The sequence below is a fragment of the Cydia pomonella genome, chromosome 3 (assembly GCF_033807575.1).
Source record: "Cydia pomonella isolate Wapato2018A chromosome 3, ilCydPomo1, whole genome shotgun sequence".
Classification (NCBI taxonomy): Eukaryota; Metazoa; Arthropoda; class Insecta; order Lepidoptera; family Tortricidae; genus Cydia; species Cydia pomonella.
In genome coordinates, this window is record NC_084705.1 from 33,429,311 (window position 1) to 33,451,628 (window position 22,318).

The 22,318-nt window shown below is 38.3% G+C and overlaps 1 protein-coding gene across 1 annotated transcript in view; it reads right to left on the reverse strand.

Moving 5' to 3' along the window:
- LOC133516597 (homeobox protein orthopedia-like) overlaps positions 1–22,318 on the reverse strand; it is a 71,008-nt gene that overhangs the window by 41,182 nt on the left and 7,508 nt on the right. Inside the window, exons 2-4 of the mRNA XM_061849607.1 lie at positions 16,710–16,820; positions 13,305–13,404; positions 12,382–12,499 (exon numbers count right to left, since the gene is read on the reverse strand). Of these exons, the coding sequence (XP_061705591.1) occupies positions 12,382–12,499; positions 13,305–13,404; positions 16,710–16,820 (329 nt within the window). The remainder of the gene's footprint in view (positions 1–12,381; positions 12,500–13,304; positions 13,405–16,709; positions 16,821–22,318) is intronic.

Genomic DNA, 22,318 nt, shown 5'->3' on the forward strand with positions numbered 1-22,318 from the left:
GACCTTAATAAGGTCGATCATTAAATATCGAAAGATAATGTTCGAAATCTCCATTAAATATCGTTAAATTTAGAGCTAACTTATCATCAAGGCTCGGAAAAACGCCCATCATTATGAAAACAACCATAATTTAGGACCCAAATCTTCTTCTTCAACCTAGCGTTTTCCTGGCCTAGCGCCAGGGTCCGCTTTCCTACTTAATCTTGATTGTTCTCTTCCATGTCCGCTCTCACGACCTCCAGCCAGCGCTTCTTAGGCCTACCGTGGCCGCGTGATCTAGGGCCTTGGACAGTGAGGTTGAGGCATCTATTTCCGACGTAGTCTACTGGTCTGCGGCTTATATGGCCATACCATTGGAGGCGACTTTCCTGCAACTTATCCGCTACGTCACGAATTCCAAGGCTGCCACGGATGTGTTCGAATTTAGGACCCAAATATGAGTCGAAAATGTTCGTTCACAGTCTTCGGACGTCATTGGGGCATATTTAATAGTTGGAATTGGTATAAGAAAGTCTCTGTTGTACGGAACAGAACCATGTTTTCGAAATGACGGGCGTTTTTCCGACCCTCGGTTATTATGCCAAGGTCAGCGTCTTAGCTTTATCAGAAATGTAAAAAATTGCGTCGTGTGCCCGACACTTTTCTGGGATGCTTCTGGTATAATCCAGTGCCTATGTAATCCAGTGAATAGAATTTTCTAACGATCCACCAACAAGTACTGGATAAGATTTAAGGAAATCTTTAGTTGCGAGACTTGCGAGCCGCGCACAATTGGACGTCGTGCAGATCTTTGAAGACTTAGACTTATGCTGACAATGATGATGAATCCCGTTCATAGTTAGATTACCTATCCATAATGCTAGAAATAATTATGAAAAATCGCACAAGGAGAGAGTGTAGATTTTAAGAGCACTGAAGACCAGTAACCAGTTTGGTGACACGTGTTATTTTTAGCAGTGGGTAATCTTGTCCTTACCAGACTTTATCTCGTTTCTTGGAGATGAGTATACCTTGAAGGCTTTGTGACTACTCAGCAATGTTTTAGTCTTTTTTGTCCTAAATTTTCTAAAATACTAACGGAATGGTGGCCGCTTTCAGACGAAAGGAGTGCCTGGCGTCCGTTGCGCTCGTTCGGTGGACGACATTCGGAAGATTGCGGGTCAGTTCTGGATGAGATTTTTTTTATATACTACGTCGGTGGCAAACAAGCATACGGCCCGCCTGATGATAAGCAGTCTCCGTAGCCTCAGTACGCCTGCAACTCCAGAGGAGTTCCACGCGCGTTGCCGACCCTAAATCCGCCCCCCTCGTTGAGCTCTGGCAACCTTACTCACCGGCAGGAACACAACACTATGAGTAGGGTCTAGTATTATTTGGCTGCTGTTTTCTGTAAGGTGGAGGTACTTCCCCAGTTGGGCTCTGCTCCAGATCTGGAATGACATCCGCTGCGCTGTGCCCTACTACACAAACGGAAATGACATTCACAATGCCCATACCTCTCTTTTGGACGTAGTTTAAGGACGTACCCGGGTCCAAAATTGAGTCCAGGGTCCAGATTGGCTCAGGGCCGGGATACTGGCGTACTAGAAGAGAGGCCTATGCTCAGCAGTGGGCGATAAAAGGCTGATATGATGATGATGATGAATTTTCTAAAAGATTTATCGTCGTAAGACCCAGGCAAATATTTGCCTCATGAATTTGGAACTCTAATCGAAGTACGCCGGGACTAACGAGGTTAAAATAGCAGCAGTTTCTAACCTAGTTCATCATAAGGATACCGGCCGCGTGAGCTTTTCCTGATGGACCGGTTTTGTGCACATACATTTGGAAACTCATTCAATTCAATTGTTACCATATTATTTACGAGCAATGAAGTAAAGGTGCAAAATCTTTCAATGACATTCGTTTGTTATACCTGGCCGGGTAGAAAAATCAAGCATTATATTTTTTCCTTAACCGCAACTATCACTACCTCAAAGTAATTACCAACCAGCCAACTTCAAAAATCCCTGACCATGACCCCTAACATCACGTTAATACGGTCGATAATTGGTCAGCTAAATTGTCCCTGACCCCTCTGACGCACCCTCGGCCGACCACCTTGCTTCGTTTAACTCGCACCTTGGACCCCACCCGTGGTTGCTGACTGATCATATTGCCCATGTCATTAACTGGACGTGTTGAGTAATTACTATATAAACCCCTCGCCTAGGTGAAACATGAGTTTTAATAAAGTCGGTTGTGTTTGGTAGGCGATAAATTTTCTTTCAAGAAATATACTTGATTATCATGATTTTCATCATATTTTAAGTTAATGGTTTCTTTTGTTACTATCGGCATGTTGCGCACGTAAACCTTGCATCTTACAACAAAAATTTCACTGATGTGAGTACAAAACTACGACACGTTAATATAGGTACCAAGTGTACCAACTTGCGCCTAAGAACGCCCATCGTTATTTTTATTTTTAATATGAACTAGCATTATTAAAAAAAAATCTTACGCAAAATTTGAACACAATTATTTATAAAACAACGTATATTTTTTTAGATTAGGAAGGTAAGCTAGGCCAAAAAATCTTAGGCGCAAGTATCTTATGTGTCATATTTTCGATATTTATTTCGTACTCACATCATCAGTAAAATATTTGATGTAAAATGAGATCAACTTTTATTAGATTAAACAGTGTTTGATAAACACAGCTTCATCCATGACAAAATTATGATTTTACCTTATTTTTATAGAAAAATCTTCACTATGTCTGAGAGAACTTTAACCGAATGTCACCTAAGATTACATACAAACCATTGCACAGCATGTAATGCTTTTCTTCCACATCTTCCACAGCTTTGTTCCCTTAAAGATTCCTCCCGCTGGTGACCGCCCGCGCCCCCGCCCCCGCGCGATGACAAACAAATTATTATTGCGGTAAGTTATGGCGCGATAAATCTCCGCCTGCTAATGCCCCTAATGTGTAGGGATGTGCCTGGCTTTCTAATATATCGATGTTTTGTTGAATAGTAAAATAAGTGCAAACAGCGGGTTTATATACGAATAAATCGTTAGATAAAGTTGGAAAGTCTAGTTATAAGATCATATAAGTCGAGGTAAAATAAGAGATGCAGTCACTATAAACACAATCGGTTGTATCATTACAATTTTTTAACCATGTACGTTTTATAATCATTGTCCGTGTTTAAATGAAATGGAATAAAACTGCAGTCTGTTAGCCATAACAGTATGTTTTATTTTAGTTGTTTTCATCTCTTTATAGTTAATACAAAATGCTTAAATAGTACACAGACATATTAACGAGCTAAAGTTTCTAAGGGTCCAAAATGCGTACCTGTGTGGCACTCATGGAATAGCAGGCCTCCATAGGCGACTATCACCACTTACTACTAAATTAGGCGACCATAGTTCCATATTCAACGTGTTGTGTGTCTATATAGGTATATATAGCGCCTACATCATTAAAATATAAGTTATCGAAAAACGGTAAGCTATTAACAATCAATGAGCCATTAGTACAGAATAAAATTATATTAACAATTTATAACGAATCGCCAAAAACAACAAAAATGATATCTCCAATACACAGAAAAAGCGAAATTGCTTTTAATTAACAAACAATCCAGACTGTAGTGGAACGCTCGATATTTTGAATTTACTTGTCCATCGTACAGTCAACAATAGCAAAAAGTCATCCAACCAGCGTTAAAACGAAGCCGTATAGCTGTCTGTTCTGCAGTCCATTACAACTACCAGTCGCATGGAAGTGTGCTAATTATTAATGAGTATAAAAAGATTTCCCTGTCACTATCGCGGCTAATAATGGGAATGAGGGAGGAAATAGAATAGGACATTCACGGGGTTTTAAACGGTTTTCGCTGTTTTCTTTAGTCGCCTATCCAAATTGGATTTAATTTTGCATGGTGACGGATTTATTTGCGAGTTGATGCTTTTTAGTTTTGTTTTTATTTCGTGCTTGAGCACTGTTCTGCAAGTGTTATGTGCTTGGACACAAAGTACAGTGTAATTGCTTATAAGTTAGATACCGATACGATAAGATTTTATAGGGTAGGATTTGAGAAAATAAATAAGCAGTAAGTACACACATGTAACTCCTCTGGAGTTGCAGGTGTACATAGGCTACGGAGACTGCTTACCATCAGGCAGGCCGTATGCTTGTTTGCCACCGACGTAGTATAAAAAGTAAGCAAAGACCTATCTAATTTAATTAGATTAATTGTTCTATGATTACTAAGTTCCGCCTGCGACTTTATCCGCAAGGAAATGGTTAAAATTCTTCAAGCTCATTTTCGCCCCCCAGTTTGCTAGTACCCTACAGGCCTAGGATTGTAGAGTTTAGGCTGTGCAGTGTATGTCAATAATGAACTGTGTTATACTCGTACTATCCTCTAGCCGGCCACATGTCTTAACTTGAGAAAACAAATGAAGTTTTGATTTGTCGGAATAAAGATTAGGCACGTAGAGGTTAAATAGATGATAATTTTGTATGATTATACGTAAACTTTACATTGCCTATGCATGTTACAGTACAAAAAGCTGACTTTCTCTACCAGTCAACCTTAAGGCTTAAGAATTCCTGATTTGAAGGAGCCTTTAAATATTGAATTTTGTTGCTACCAAAATACCACTTAAAATGCCAGACAAATTTTGTGTAAAACTAAATCGATAAACAAACAAAACAATCGATGAAGTGTCCCATCCCTGCGCCATACATCTCTTTAATAATGAAAGGCTTTAGTAAACAGGGCCCGACTTCTATTTCACACTTATTTTATTTTTATTTCACGTAGTTGTGAATTTTTGATCGCGGCTCGGCGGCAAAAAGTATCCATCGCGAATTGCTATGCTATAAGGTCGGAAAAACATTGGGATATTTTAAAACGGATTTAAAAAGAAGGCAATACGTGATGAGTCGGTACTGAACTGTACTTGTAGGCAAGGTTCGAAACTGGTTTATAAAATACAGGTAAAAACCGGTTTATTTCGGTTTCCCTTCGAACTTTTATAAGAACGCGAACGTTTTAATAACTTTTATATACTTTACGGTTACCTATCTATATAGTTTGAGTAAGGACATTTTTATCAACCACTCAGCCTGATTCGAACTTTTCAAACTACTAATATTTGACGTATCTTAAAGTTCGAATCGGCCCGACTGTCATCATTCCACAGTCCACACAGGCAAAGTCGCGGAGAGAAGGTACTACTAAATAAATTAAAGCAAAATATATAAATAAGTAGATCAACCTGGCGGACGGTGGAGCACGGTTTCCGGGAACGTTGGGGCAGCGTTCTCAGCGGTGTTTGTCCGGCGTATTTATATTATACGGTTGCGAGCAAACACGCCTCGCAAATACAGCCCACATCGCGGCCATCCGAGCCGTGTTACTTGTACCTAATTCTTGTAAACTTGCGTCTAGATCTAGCGAGTGCGCACGCATGTTTAATGTAGACTGCGTGCTTTATGCGAGCCTTGCATGAATAGCGCTAATTTGGCACGCAATCTGAAGCAAGCATGCTCGCGGCGTCGTTCGCTAGATTTGAGGGTCTACCACCAACATTGAAAAATTGAAAAACGTTACCTCTCTGCCGCTCGAATATGCAAGAGCAATAGTTTTTCAATTTTTGGATGGTGATGACGGTGTAGTAGAGCCTCTGATGCACTTCTGCACTAGCATACAGCAGGGTCGGTCGGTTAACTGAGTCGTATGGCTTCCCGACCTGAGGTCATAAGGATGGAACCATGAATTTCTCTGAACTTTTGTACGAAATCCCACCTTAGGGATAATCGATATACTTGAGACAATAGTCTAAAATCTCTCGCACAATGGAAACAGGCCAGCAGATGACTTAGTGATGTTGATAAGTTGAGAACTCGGCAAATTTGTTGCTTTTTTATAGTGATTGTGCACAAATATGTATAATATATATTTTATAAACACTTTTGATAACAAACAAAACCATTGTCAAATAATTAAACGAATGAGGGGGTTTCGAATATGGTAGCAGAAAAGCGATGCTTATTACATACCATTAGGTATAGAAGGAAATGGCTGTGGCGTCAGACTTCGACCTACACCAAAGACTTAAGGCACAAGATTCGCAAGTTTGAATCTTGAGCACAAAAAAAGAAGCATACTTAACTTAAAAAGACTAGACAGAGTGAGGAACACAAAAATAAGAGAGAGGACGAGAGTCATCGATGCACTAGAACACTGTCTGAAAATGAAATGGCAAAGGGCAGGCCATATAGCGAGGATGAGCGATCAAAAATTGACCAAACGTGTGACACTTGGAAAGGGCCACAAAGAAAAAGAAAATCTGGCAGACCGAGCACAAGATGGGTCGATGACGTCACCAACACCATACCACACAAATGGCAAGATGTCGCGCAGCACCGCTCAGAATGGCGGAGGCCTTTACTCGCGAAGAGGTCCACCAATCACCATAGCAGATAGTAATTAAGTTATATAATTAATAGTTAAGTTTGTAAGTTATAAATGATTTTTTAAGCATTGTTAATATTTGGCGGAATTAAACGTTTTTTATTTTATTTATTTATAGATGGAAAGATGTTAGGACATCTGATATGGCATAAAAGCTTTTGAAACATTCTGGAAGGCAAAATTGAAAAGACGAGAATCAGAGGAAAGCCAAGAATTACATACTCATTTTAGCCAAGTAAAAAATAATGCGTCGTATAAGGAAATCAAAAGACTGGCCCATGAAAGAAAGTATTGACCATTACTCCACCGACGAGCTCTTTAGTTATGATGACATTGTTACAGAATAAAATCGAGTCTTTTAACACGATAGGCTCATGTAAGTAGTCCGTCGCTACACGTTTCGCGCGCCCCCGCGAGATTCCTGCGTGCGCGCCGCCGCGCCGTGCGTTGTTTGAGCGACGTTTTTTTTTTTTCTTTCTACCTACCTTGGTGCAAGAGTCGCTTTGAGGCACGTTTCGTGGGATTATACTAAAAACGCAGTTATGGAAGCACAGCTCAATTCATATGAAGAAAATGACAATTGGAAAAGTATTAACGCTAAATTTGAATTCAGCACATACTTTCTCTAAGAAAAACTTACTTTCTTTTTTTCCGCATAGAGGTGTAGGTCTTATTTGTGTAGAATTGAATAAGCTTTAATGCAAGAAAAGTTATTTTTGTGTGTTTATCAATGGTGCCTATATATATGTTCCTGAGATATTGACGTTTTCTAAGTATTTATCTATCCCACTGTTCCGCTGCGTCCAGTACCCTCAATACAAGCATTAACATTAACATTTCATGACGGGACTACTTTGATCTATGACTAGGAAGATCGTGCCATAATATTGATTACTGAAATGAGATCATGTGATTCAAGTTGTTCAAGAATGCAGTATATTTACAAAGCTAAAGGTAAACAAATCAGATTTGCGTTTACAGTAGGTAGGTAGTATTAGTAGTAGTAGGTGTGAATGAAGTTGGTCGTTAACATAACTGAATAGGTAAAATGGTCAACACGGTACGGAGGCTAATAGCAGTTAACGATTCCCCGGCAATTGTCACGGATTAAAGATGAAGGGACACACGGACATCACCGACAGCGAACATTTACAAGTACAAACACTGGATTTACGATCACGTACACACTGACAGACAATAAAACACTTTATTAAACGCGTTTTGTACACATATTTTGTGAATAAAATGGGTTTAATGCGATATCATTTTTTTTTTACCTTATCCGTCGTTTCAGCTGGGTTGCCCCGGCTGCGGTCACGGATGACTGACGTCTCGGCAAAATGTCAACGGAGATATGGGTAAACAACACACTATCCGAAAATAGCAACCCAGCTGAACCTTCAGATATTATGATATCTAAAAATAATGAAATTATATCACGGTAGATCCCTTCTAATCACCAAATACACGACAGACTAGACCGAGCGTAAGATACCTATATAAATTGGTTAACAGTCAGCAACACGTTTCAATTTTATTTTATTTCATAACGACCAAAGGGATTGAGACGTTTATATAGAAGTTCTGAAAGCACTTAACCCTAGAATAATAAACCACACGACTATTTCCTTTTGAGTACTAGGTACCTACTTGAACTCTTGGCAGTAGGGGGATATTATATCTTAGTATAATAGAGTTAGACCAAAATAAGTCTGCGTCTGCATCTGCAAAGATTTTGATAGCACGCGCAGTGCAAGTGTTATTTATAATAGAATATAGAAGTTTAATGATTAAAATAATACATTGTGTGTGCTATCAAAATCGTTGCAGACTTGTCTTGGTCTGACTCTATTATTCCCTTCTTTGTTCTTAACCTAAATAGGCCTAATTTTGATATACCGAAGTTAGAAAACGAGACGAAATCAAGTTTTGTAAGTACAGGCCCGAGAATTTTAAGACCTTATTATGTACCGTAGCACACAATATTTTTTCTAGGACTTTGCCTAGGAATGCTTACTTTAAATAAATATGAATGTTGTACTATTTTGTATGAATATTCATAAGACGTTGTATTATGATCACACATGACAGAGACATGGGCCCACGTGCTGCACTTCAAATGAAGTTGATTTAGATTCATTGGCAGTCACTTAAAGATTATGAAGTTTCACACTTATAGGCCTTTCAGGATTAATGATATCATTAGACTCATTAGTATATATTTACATTTTTCATCTTACCTAATAAAAATCCTTGAAAGCTTAATTATGTGTTTCAAGCCAGTCACTGGACTAGAGCTGCTGCTCTCAATCCTACCCGTCAATGTGACTCGAGTGTTAACAAAATACAAATATTAGTCATCAAACGACACAAATTACGCCTAATTCCTAAGGCAAAGCATCTTAAACACAAACTAAGTGCTACTACAAGTAATAGTAGCTGCAGTATGCGCTACTATACAGCTTTATTACGGCGCTAAAAAGGATCGACGACAATCTATATCAATAAGGAATTGCAAACAAATCATTAACGTAGCAATAGAACTGGGCTTTTCTATTGCATTTGAATAATTATCGTTTTTAGAATTATAGCTAAACGAATGATTATTAAAGCTCATTCAGATGGTGTGAGAATTAGAATGCGTGTTCCGATCTTTCGATGCATTGTGGTGTTTGATAGGTCGATTGCATTGGTAAATAGGACACTATCTGAGCCTTTATTTATAATTAGTGGATATCATAGGAAATAAAACTAAAAACTACTATATCTAATCTCAATCTCATTTCAATTTTAACTAGGTATCTTTAACTTTGTCTACAAAATATATCAAAAAAGAATTTTCCTGTTTAAATAGTTCGAAATTTTTTACATAAAAATTGACGTAACGGTAAATGTTTATTTAATATGTGAAATGTATATTATAATAATTATTATGCTCATATCACTCTGGACATGGCTAGCGTCAGTCATTTGTTTATCTTAAATCAATACACAACTAATGCAAAATCATTGACGTCTGAATGACGAATGGGAAATACTATCGCTGGTCACTAGGATGTTGATTTTTGATTATGAAATGTTTGATTTGTGTTACGTATAGTAGCTGTAATAGACACAGTAACGGGGCATCGAATGAATGGTCAAATGTGGCATATTAGGCGATCAGTCTCATGGCGAAGAGACTCGATCGACCAACACCCTTGAAAGACTTTCACTACGTTACAAGGACGTGCTCAAACGGCATCTGAGCGCTTGCGCCATCGACCCTGAGCGTTGGGAGGAGCTTGCTGGAAGGAGGTCTTCTTGGCGTTCTACCATCCATAACGGTGTCAAAACATTCGAAGATAACCGCCTCACTAGCCTAAGCCCTCCTACGTGTACACGTTCAACGCAGCTGGCCAACTTTATTGTCACGCGTGCAATAGAGTATTTAAGAGCAAGTTCGGCCTGGCCAGCCACATTAGGGCTCACGCTAGACAACGTCCATAATGTGTTTATTTGGGGTCGCCGTCATCGAAAACGATGAGGAGGACTATAATATGATTGGATAATGCATTAAATAAGTTGATCACCAAAAAATACTTTGATACCCTAAGCTCTTTTACAAAAACATATACTTACTAAACACCAACAAAAAAGTCTTAAATTACACTAGTTTTAGATGTTTTAGTCACGACTGCACTTCAAATTTTATTCAAACACCAAATGATCATCAAATTTTAGCGACCAAATTATTTCTGCGTAAATAAATTATAATACTATGATTGCCAAAAAAAGTACGGAACCCATTTACAACAAAGTAACATTTTTACAATAGAATAGGGTCAAACTTTAGAAGTTTATTTGGGTAAATAATTATTTAAGTAGTGTAATTCACTTAAGTAGGATAACGTGATGTTAAATATTTGCATGGCATTTTTATTTAAAATGTGGTTAATTTTTTAGTGGTCATTAACTATTTTTAGGTTAACAATTCACAATGATTAATTTTATGTCATTTGCTTATTAGGATAGCAAGATGTAAAAGTTTTAACATTAAAATGAAGTTTTATTTTGGTGATCTTTTACTACTTTTGGCAGTGAAAATGTTTTTTGACGTTATATTTTACTGTATCTGGTGATCAGAAGGAGAATAATAAAACTAAGTGTAAGGTTCAGCACAATTCGATACTAAGGGCAATAAAGCTTGCATTATGATATTTTGATCCCTATATGTAAACCCTTCCGTCCCAAACCAAAACAATACAAGTCTCAAAGTCTCATTTAATACGTGTAATACAATCCCGATAATCGTGTAAATACAAATATATATTATACAGATAGCTGATAAAACGATTGATAAAGTCGTAGAATCGCTTTTATGGGCGTTTGAACGCGAAAACGGCGCGATAACTATAAAATAAACCAAGATGGTTTGGTGTTATGGCGGAATGGCGGTCTACTCCCTGGCGCTTTGTAGCGATAAATAACCGCGGGAATAATACAGATGAATAAACTGATAAAACTCTGGAAGAGTTATAAGAAAGGACCGTTGCTTGAAGATGTAGGCTTTACAGAGTTAGAAGTTGTATTCGGATTTGTAAAGAATTAAAGGCGTGTTTTTAGGTGATCTTATAACTTCTTGATAGTAAAACACTTTATTAACTTGTACGTTTGGTCACTCTTTAGGTACCTCCACGAAATTATTTTGGTTCTCTGACAGTGTTCTGATTACGAAAATTGTCTTGTAAGAATTGCACTGCAAATAATATAACAAATAAGGGATGCTTTGTGAGAAACCAAAATTTGTCTCAGTAAACAGATCACAGACGAATACTGCGTGTTCAGTATAACTTTTAATTGAATTTATAAAAAAATTATTCTACTATCAGCGGCTGTGTTCAGCATGATTTTTGTACTTCTTCATAATTAAAAAAAATATGAATATGTATCGATCCATACTTCGTTAATTTCTAGTGAACTTACATAAGGCCTAAATATCATTAGTATATAGTTAGATCGAAGGGGCTCTTTCTTTGATTTATTATGCGGGTCACCATGGTGCTTGTTCCTTGCCGTAGGATAGTGTTTAGGCAGAGGCACGCCGGGCTGTAGGTGGAAAAGGTCGGCAGGTACACGCACACCGTGAAATGTATCAGAGACGTGCAACTTTTGCCCCAGACGTGCGAAGTGCCCAAGGGCATTCTCGGACCGCTTTTTTACTTTAGTTTATTTTATCCGCTTTGACGGATGTAAACTATAACGGTTTTAGCGTGTTTGTTTTGGTTTCCATTTATATTTTAATATAGGCTGGTTTCAAATTTCTGAATCTATAAAGTCGAATGTCGATCAACTTCTTGAAGTCCCGATGAAATTATATCCATCATCCATCACATGATATTGGTAATAAAAGTAGGAAAGTTAACTAGATTGGCACATAAGTCTTGCCCACAATATCGTTTAATATTAAAGTGGAACATACAGACACTGAAATTGAATAAACAGATAATATCGCGGTATTCTGTGTGTGGTTGACATTTTAAAAATATTGGTTGACTTTGGTTTTCTTTACACTGTTATAGGTGTTGCTAGATAGTAAAGCGTGGTGTGACTTTATAAAGGCCCTCTGTATCTCTGGAGTGCCAATATAGCATTATCTAATGACGGGATACTCTGACATAGTCAAATGTGAGTCGAGGAGGCAGAGACAGTAATACACCTTAATGTGTCAATGTCACGCCCTCACCAGAAGAAGAATGAAGGACTTCGGAGCAGGCTATCTGGAACCGAAGGAATTCAAAGGCTCCATCATTCGTCACATGGAGACGGTCGAAAAAGCTCTTGAGTAGGCACAAGGTAGGCGATTAGACAAAAGATCCCGATGGGGCAAGGGCCCCCGATACGTTAAAATAAGATGACTGACCTGCACTCGGCTCTCCGTTAGTCCGATGCGCATGGCGATCTCCTCGCGCATGAAGATGTCGGGGTAGTGCGTCTTGGAGAAGCACCGCTCCAGCTCGTTTAGTTGCGCCGGCGTGAACCTGAGTAAATGTGCGTATTAGTGTCTGTTTCTGATGAAGCACGCAAAAAAATCAAGAGACCTTTTTTTAAAAGTATATACCTAACTTTAGGTACCTAGGTATATACTTAACTTACGAACTTACGAGAGGCTAGATCTCTAGCCTCTCGTCCAGTTATTGGTACTTACTTAACTCATGGTTCGTGCTTGATTAGATAAAGTTAGAGATGGAACGTTAATGTGTTTTGTTTCTACCTCTCCAAACATTCACGACACCTGAAGCAGACCATCGGGGTGGACTCACTTAGTCCTGTGCCTCTTCTGCTTTTTTTTTTTCAATACAACGTCGGTGGCAAACAAGCATACGGCCTGCCTGATGATAAGCAGTCACCGTAGCTTATGGCCGCCTGTAACTTCACCTTGGTGGACTTGTGGCTGATGAAGGCATGCTGACGGGCACCTGGTCCTCCTCACTCATCTGGTCCGATGCCACTTCTGCTTGGCGGGCTTGTCGCTGTCGGAGGCCGATGAAGGCATGCTGATGGACACCGTGGCCATGTGCTGCTGGTGGAGCCACCTGGAACAGACCCTCACTCATCTGGTCCGGTGCCTCTTCTGCTTGGCGGGCTTGTCGCTATCGGAGGGCGATGAAGGTATGGTGACGGGCACCGTGGCTGCTGGTTCACCTTGGACAGACCCTCACTCACCTGGCCCGGTACCTCTTCTGCTCGGCGGGTTTGTCACTGTGTGAGGCCGAAGAAAGCATGCTGATGGATACCGTGGCCATGTTCTGCTGGTGGAGCCACCTGGAACAGACCCTCACTCACCTGGTCCGGTGCCTCTTCTGCTTGGCGGGCTTGTCGCTATCGGAGGCCGATGAAGGCATGCTGACGGGCACCGTGGCCATGTGCTGCTGGTGGATGCCACCTGCAACCAATCTTCAGTTTAGAATTGACCACATATTTTATTATCCTAAAAAAAGATGCTATTATAATCAATTGCAAGGCGCAATTCGTTGATTGAACGTCTTACTTTAGTACCAGTGGTATATCATTTTGCAGATAACTACTGTTGCTGTAATACGGTTCAAGGAACTCCATGCTGGAGCAGCAAGTCTAATTGGACGTAGTTAAAGGAAAAGGATTCAATCCACAGCGAGATGAGCAAAGGTTATGGAGGTTTAAAGTTAGAAATGGTATTCCTCATTACTGATTCATTTTTCCCATAATACTTATTTGGATGAAACATGAGTTTTGACGTGTTTTAAGATTCTGTACATAAACGATTTAGTTTAATGTCGTATTTCTTGAGATATTTAACTAAATGTGGGGTTGGATCCATTTTGAGAAAATACTTTTTCCATGTAACCTTTTTCATTTTAAATAGGCAATAAGGATCCATCCCAATAAATTGGAAAAAAACGAGAAAATCACCAAGAAAAGATAAAAAACTTTATTAAAAAAACAATGTAATAGCTTATCAAAGTATTGAGTATTAACAAAATTGAGATCACTTCTGTTTAACGATAATAAAAGCCTCTTATAATCACTAATCGTTTTTTTATTTTTTTTATTAGTCTATTTGTGTGTCCCACTGCTGGGCAAAGGCCTCCCCTCTAGCTTTCCAATCCTCCCTGTGCTGAGCAAGGTCCCGCCAGTCCCGCTGAAACGCATCACTAATCGTGTACATAAAAAAAAATTTAGGACATAAATCAAAATACCATTTTTGAACAATATTTCCCAAGACATACCAAATTCATCACATATTAATCTTTTACAGTACATATGGGGCTACTTTATAGCACTAGTGCGAGAAGTAGCATATTACGTTACTGTGTCGAACATTGAAAGGGCCATATGTACTGTAAAACGTTGTACGATACATGTGCGAATAGGTAATTCGCAACTCGTGTCGATTTAAAACACTCCCTTCGGTCGTGTTTTAATTTATCGCCACTCGTTTCGAATTTCCTATTTTTCGCACTTGTATCGTAATGTACTATTGTAAAACCAATGGAAAATGAATATTTAATAGTTAATACCAAAGTAATTGTAGATTAAAAGAAATATAACTATAACCATACCACTTACTTTTATGCCTATTTTCGTAATTTTTTTCATTCTTGTCATAGCATGCCTTCCTTGCAAAAAATTTAGGATCGCTATTCTCAGCTAAATAATAACATACACATATTAGAACAGAACTTTAATAATTTATCTTATCTTATCGGAAGAAGTTTTGATGGATTCAACCAAAATAGCTTTTACTCACCATTTTTGTCGTTACAAATCCACAGACCTGTCTTTCGCGACAATGCACAGCATGACGCAATAGCAAAATCAGTTTTTTTAGTTACAAAAATGATAGGTAAAGTTTCAAAATTATAATTACTATAACATTATTAATACCAGCAACGTATAAACGAAATTAATACTAAAAGCAATTTTTTTTATGAACAATATAATTAACATGGATCGTTATTAAAATTTAGCATTGTATTGCCATTTTAAATAAAAAAAATCCCTATAACGTATTTATGTAAACTGGATCTTTTCCGTTGATTAATTTGCCACTATGAAACTATACCTGGAGTAAATTATCAAATAAGATCCAAGTAACTTAAATCGACTTTGATGTTTGACGCTGAATATAAGAACAAGTTAATTTAAACCTGCAAAAATGATTCAAACAGTTTGAATGATTTCTGTTATTTTTCCTCATCTATTTAATTTGTTTATGAATTACGATCCAAGTCGACATATATAGCAAAAAATTCAAAAATAGCCTATCATAGCAGTAAAACTGCCTTTTAGGTTAAGTATAAAGTTGTTTAAATTTAAAAAGTCAGCCTAAAGTTAATATATTTAACATGAATCGTTTTTGTTGTTTACTGACACACCAATGATGGAATAAAAAGAATTCCACAAATGTGATCCAAGTTTGCTGAATCGTTTTTGTTGTTTAGCTAAAGTATTTACACACCGTCAAATTAGTTTCTCAAAAACGATCCAAATGGGTTGGATCAGTTTTGTTGATATATATTTAGGACGAAAAGTATTCATTGCATTTTCTCAAAAAGATTCCAAGCAGTTTGGATTTTTCTTGTTGAAATTTATAAAAACCAGTCCTGTCACTAACATAATTTTACAACAAGGTACCAAGAGTATTGAATACTTATTGGTGAATATAATTTTTAATCTTTCATACATGGGGGATGGTATCCGATGTCGATTAAAATATGAAAACGCTATGTGAGCTCAGTGCTTTTTTGCTGAATGAAAATATACACATTAAAGGCCTGCCTGGTATACTTAACTCATGTTTTGGTATTTTTGTGGATTGGATCCTTTTCCTTTAACTACGTCCAATTCTAGTAAGACGAGGATCTTTGACCCCACAAACTACAGGCGAATGGCTTCGTTAGAGAATGGTCCTGTAGTTATGGAATAAAAGTGATTGTTTTTACGTTTCTATTGCTGCATATCAGGCTGAGACTCTAGAACTGTGAGACGTTGAGATTATTCAACGTCAGTTGGGAACGGCGATGAGTTACTATATTAAAACAGATGGTGTACCTTGCAGATCGAAGCGTACGGTCACGAGGCGCGATCGAGCGTATGGTGTTGCTTGCAGTCCATCGCTGCTTCAGTACTGTGCGGCCCCTTCAGTCCTCATACTACAGCACTAATGTATGTAAGTTATACCTTGCAGATTGGCGCGTATGTTCGCGAGTTGCAGTCCAGTGCCGAGAGCATGTACCTCGAAGCCCGACTTTAGATCATATACACATAGTGTCCTGCTGAAACAGAGACGTACCTTGTATGTTAGTGAATATATTCACATAGTGCAGTCGATCATATTGTGCTGCTCGCTGTCAGTACTGTGCTCCTTGAGTTCCCAAGCAACAGAAGCGTATCTTGCAGATCCGGGCGATGCTCACGGATCCTAGCTAGGTTGCTAGTCAGAGGATATATATATCACTAGGCGCACTCGAACATATTGTGCTGCTCTCTATCCAATCTATCCATTGCTGCTCTAGTACTTTGCGGCTCTTTAACTTATCATATTAAAGAAGCGATGGATGCGTACATTGTAGATTGTCTTGGTTGACATGGCTAGTCAGGCCAGTAGTAATTCTCGGAAATATGTTAACGTGCTACTTGCTGTCAATTTCGGCTCCAGCACTGCTTCGCTTCTTGAACCCTCATGCTATAAAAGCGATAAATGCGTACCTTGCAGGTCGGGGCGTATATTCGCGAGATGCAGTCGAGCGCCGAGCGCATGGTGCCGCTCGAGGCCCGGCTTTAGATCGTGCTTCTCTTCTGGGCACGGCTCTTTGTGACCTGGACACAATAACGTATAATTAATAAGATACAGTTGCTAAAGACGTTCATGGTGTATGGTGTGCCTATTGTATATCGAAGGGTGAGCGGCCACGCAAATGTATTTTTTTATCAGAACTTTATGTGACCGTGACACGTCACGGTGCCTGAAGTTCTTATTTAATGATAAAATATCTAGTCTAGACTTATCAGGTTTAACCACTCATCGATCGAAATCATCTATATATAACCCAAAATAGGTATAAATACGAACTGAGGACTGTGGTAAATCATCGAATGGGGGGTAATGGATTGTGCTTACGGCCTCTTGGCTTGAAAAAGAATTTGGGGCCGCTCTTGGGCCAAGGCCTATACTTAGTACCTACTTATTAGTTACCCAACTATCGCAAACTTAACTTAGACATTGCAGCACATATTGCAGCGGGCATTACGGGGCATGGAATGGAAAAGAGAAACCAAGCAACGGTTATACACATAGCTCCGGCCTAAACATCATTTATCGGAATGAAAAAGAACAAAGCTTTCGCTAACGCGCAACATTTCCGCGCATGCTTGAAAATTGTACTATTAATCAAAAAGCTATAATTGGCATCGGAATGCTCACAATACTCACAGAATCTTGCTTCAGTTCAGTAGCGTAGTGTAATTGTTTAAGCAAACTTGTACTACCACAGGCTGCGCCAGCGCAGAGATTCTAGTTCTCGGATAACCAGGGTTACCTGACCTCTAGTACTCTACTGTCTATATTTAATTGGAGTGCTCTTTTATTCTGGTTTTGCCGAACGTTATTTTCTGTTCGGTGATTGAAATGACATAGGCCGTACGTGTGAAAGTCATAAAAAAAAAACCTGATCTCATGCCTTATCTTGAGTCATGGTTTTAAAAGCGTATTTGACTCTTCGACCACTGGTAATATGGCCAGGCGTAGTACTGAACCAATTGTTTACAAAGTTTACGCCTATTTAGCCAAAAGTTATGACGATATTAGAGGAACAGCTGGATCGAAATGGGTACAAAGAGCGCAACAAAAATTTAAGGAGGTCTACTGCGGCTGTCTTACACATCCTTGTACATGGATGTAGACATCCCTAAGATCGAAAAGGACTGGGAAGAAGAAGAGATATACCGATAGGCAAGGGGCATAAGATTCCGCAGTGATGCTTCGCCCTGAGCTTAATTATCTAGTGAACTTTTTAACACTTATTTAGCTTCACTGCGTACATTTGTATATTATACATTATTTTGTATTATACATTTATATATTATGTGTGTTTGTATGTATAATGCGAGAGGGTTTGGGCTATCGTCCTCACGCTGGCCCAAAGCGGGTTGGGGACAGGGTTGGGCAAAATACATTAAAAATTGTATTTGAAATATAAAATACAAATTACTTTGATAACAGGTATTTGAAATACAAAAATACTCTGTTCAAAATAATGTATTTTAAATACAAAATACTAAATACATTTTACGATTTTTTTTAAACTTATGTGCCGATATTTTTTACAGGTTTTTATGAATTGAAGAACGAATTTCCTTCCATAAAACTTATTTCCTATAAGTATGTATTAGCTAGGAATATACGGAATACACGTATGGCAGGCATAAGGCATAATAGATTGCCTTAATTAAACATTTTTTTACGACGTAATTAACGAACAACTTATTTTACATGAATCATTCCATGCATTTTGGCGTAACCGTAACCGTGCGCGCGCCACATTAGTATTCGCAACTTTGGAAGTTGTTGGGAAAAGTACAATAGATAGCAGGTTTATTAAAAAAAAAATCTCACGGGAAGAAGAATCGATTGATATTCTCCAAAAATTTCATGCATGTAGCTAATTGTAAGAAAAGTTCAGAGTGTTGGTGAATGAACGTATCCAGTCAATGGAAACGTTATCTCGACTGGAGCGGACGAGCAGAGGTTTAGTTATTTTTTCTTATTATTAAAATAATGACTTATTATAATTGCTCCCATATGATGACGGCCTGCCATTTGTCATGCAAAGACGATATATATATCGTCATTATTTTTGCTCGATTTTTACAGATTCTAAATAAATAACTTTACAGTTGTCATAACAGCTTCGCCTCTCGCTAGTTATTATTCTTAAGCTTAGTGACAGACGTCAAACGCCGAAAATGGCGGATGCAAGTTATTCTCGATAGCCTGTCTAGTACGTTGTACATTTATATCAGTGACTAAGTGTGTCCAAGATACGAAGGTGAATCGAGGTGGCAAAGGATGCTACGACCCTATGACCCGTTTTAACAACTCATACTCATACTCATTTATTTATAAAGTCAATTTACATGTCAAAATAACATTACTACTAAATTAAAGTTAAAACTAACTTAAAATTAAAATTACAATAAAAATTAAAACAATGTCTATTTAAATTTAAAATTGAGATCAGAAATTAAAATCAGGATCAAAATATACATAAAAATAAAAATTAAAATCAATTAGTATCAGGATTAATATCCCAAGTAAAATTAAAAACAAAGCCAATTTATATTTAAAAAAATAAAAAAAAATATAAAATTGGAATTACAATTCTTATTTAAAAGTTTGTTCAGATAGGTACTGACCCTGTCCTATGTATTATGAACTCCTCGTAGGTGTAGAACGGGTGTTCAACGAGCCAGTTTTTTAGGCGATGCTTAAAGTTGCACAAACTTGGTGCGTCAATAATGTTTTGTGGCAGATTGTTATAAACAGTAGGTCCCATTACATGAGTTAATTTATTAGATTTTTTTAATTTCCTACTAATTCCTACAAGTTTTCTAGCATTGCGCGTATTGTAATTAGACCCCATCTCTTTCGTTTTAAATGAGTTCAAGTTTCCTCTCACGTATATAGCTACCTGCATGATTACTATTGCAGGCAGTGTAAGAATGCTAAGCTTTTTAAAAAGATCTTTGGCAGGGGTATCAGCAGGCACCCGCGCGATGGTCCTGACGGCACGTTTCTGCAGCTTTCTCTTTCCCATTGCGCACAGCGACCCCATAGCTCCGTACCATATTGTATCAGTGAGTGTACAGTAGCGAAATAACAAGTGCGGGCAACCTCTGGAGCCACTGTTTAAGCTTGAATTGACTCGGGTAGGTCATTGAGAAGTAGGGAAAAGAGGATATTTGATACTGATGATCCCTGCGCAACATACATCGTCGCTTCCAAGGGATCCGATCGTATCTTTCCACCGTCGCTTACTACAATTTGGGATCTATTTTTGAGTAAGCTAGTAAATAGAGACAGCGTTGAGCCGTGAATGCCGTAATGCTGCAGCTTTGCAGCTAGCACATCATGGTCAGCAATATCGAAGGCCTTAGAAAGGTCACAGCACAAAATTGCTAGACAACATTAGAAAGCAAAGGGGAATTGGTCAGATTAATACGAGCCCTGGTATTCCCGATCTTCCTGTATGGAGAGAAATGTGGACTGTCCTGGCCCGAGAGAGACAGATGGAGATGAATGTTGCGAATACCTTAATTGGACTACGAAGTGCACGGATGCATCAATCCTGACCCAGCTCTGAGTGGGACACGCAGTGGACTCTTATATTTCGGACACACAGTGCGCAGAGCTGATGAAAGCCTGGAAATATTGATTGTGGTTGGAAACACCAATAGCATAAGATCGCGCGGACGTTCACCAACGAAATAGAACGATCAAGTTAAAGACTCGTCGTCCTGTGCTTTCTACACGGTCGTCAAGACGCTTTGGACAGAAACCGGCGGAGACAGTTCATTCGCTCCAGATGCAACCTTGATACTCAACAAGATCCTGAGACATGAGGGGCCGACCCGAGAGACAGAGACAGAGTATTGTCAAGCTGATAGGCACAAAGGTAATATTACAATTTTATCCAGTTCGGTCTTTATTTATTTTTACTTTATTGCACATAAAATAATAAGTACAAATGGTGGATTTAATGCCTTAAGGCATTCTTTACCAGTCAACCACTGGGTTAAAAAAAGACGTTTGTTGAGTGCAGCCAGTGCAGGCTTTGTACTTGAGAATTTTGTTTTCATAGCATTAAGAAACAAAGCTGGTGACAAATCTACTATTTTTGTAACGGAACTACCTATATGTGGAAAATATTTTAGATGATACCAAAATATTGGTAAGAATATATTTTTCTAAATTGTGTAAGCAAAGATTTACAAGGATTGCATATTGTGATATAAAAATACAATCTACGTTTAAACATAAGGCGGCTATGTATTTATGAAATGGTATCTAAAATAATTATGTCTTGAAAACATATAAAACACTTTTACAGTACATATGGTGCTACTTTAGCGCACTAGTGCGAAAATTAGCATATTACGTTACTGTGTTATTTAAAGGGCCATATGTACTGTAATAGTACATTACGATACAAGTGCGAAAAATAGGAAATTCGAAACGAGTGGTGATAAATTAAAACACGACCGAAGGGAGTAGGGAGGTAGGTATCTAACCACGGGCGGAGGATAGTCTACTTACGAGTATATAACAGACATCTTATCACTTGCACGCAAGTATAAAACTTATTGTTTGAGTGGCAAAGTTAGACATCTAAGGAAAGAAATAGAAAATCCAAAGTATCGTAAAAGTGCTTGGGAGGATTGACCTGAGAAACTTTTGCTCGTTGCGGAGATGGCACGAGCCGGCGGTATGACTGTTGGGTACTTATATAGGGTTTTTTAAGAAGAGTGAAATAATTTAATATTGCTTTACGATAAAAATAAGCAAGGGAAGGGAGGATAAAATTAAGCCACTGGTTTAGATAGATAGAAGAGATTCAGCGGAAACAAAATGAAAACTAAGTTATCTGCGCAAGATAGCTTGAAACATGATCAAATTTATCGATTCTGGATTGTTTTTAGGGTTCCGTACCCAAAGGGTCAAACGGGACCCTATTACTGAGACTTCGCTGTCCGTCCGTCCGTCCGTCCGTCTGTCACCAGGCTGTATCTCATGAACCGTGATAACTAGACAGTTGAAATTTTCACAGCTGATGTATTTCTGTTGCCACTATAACAACAAAAACCAAAAAGCAGAATAAAATAAACATTTAAGGGGGGCTCCCATACAACAAACATATTTTTTTTTGCCGTATTTATAAATAATGGTACAGAATCCATCGTGCGCGAGTCAGACTCGCACTTGCCCGGTTTTTATATATACAACTAGCTGTTGCCTGCGACATCGTACGCGTGTATTTGTATGTTGGTGGTTATATTATTATATATGATAATAGAACATTAGGTATCTAGTAAAACATAACAGGAGAGACCGTCAATTATTTGTTAACTAATCATTTTACAACGCATGACATTTTTCTGTCACAACATGTGAAGTTTCAAGCCCCTGAATGACAAAAATGAATTCGATATAGTCATAGTCATATTTTAATCAACAACAAATTTCATTGTGTTTGAAATCAATTTACATATAAATATATACAAACAAATCTCATAAAATACTTATAATATGAAACATAACA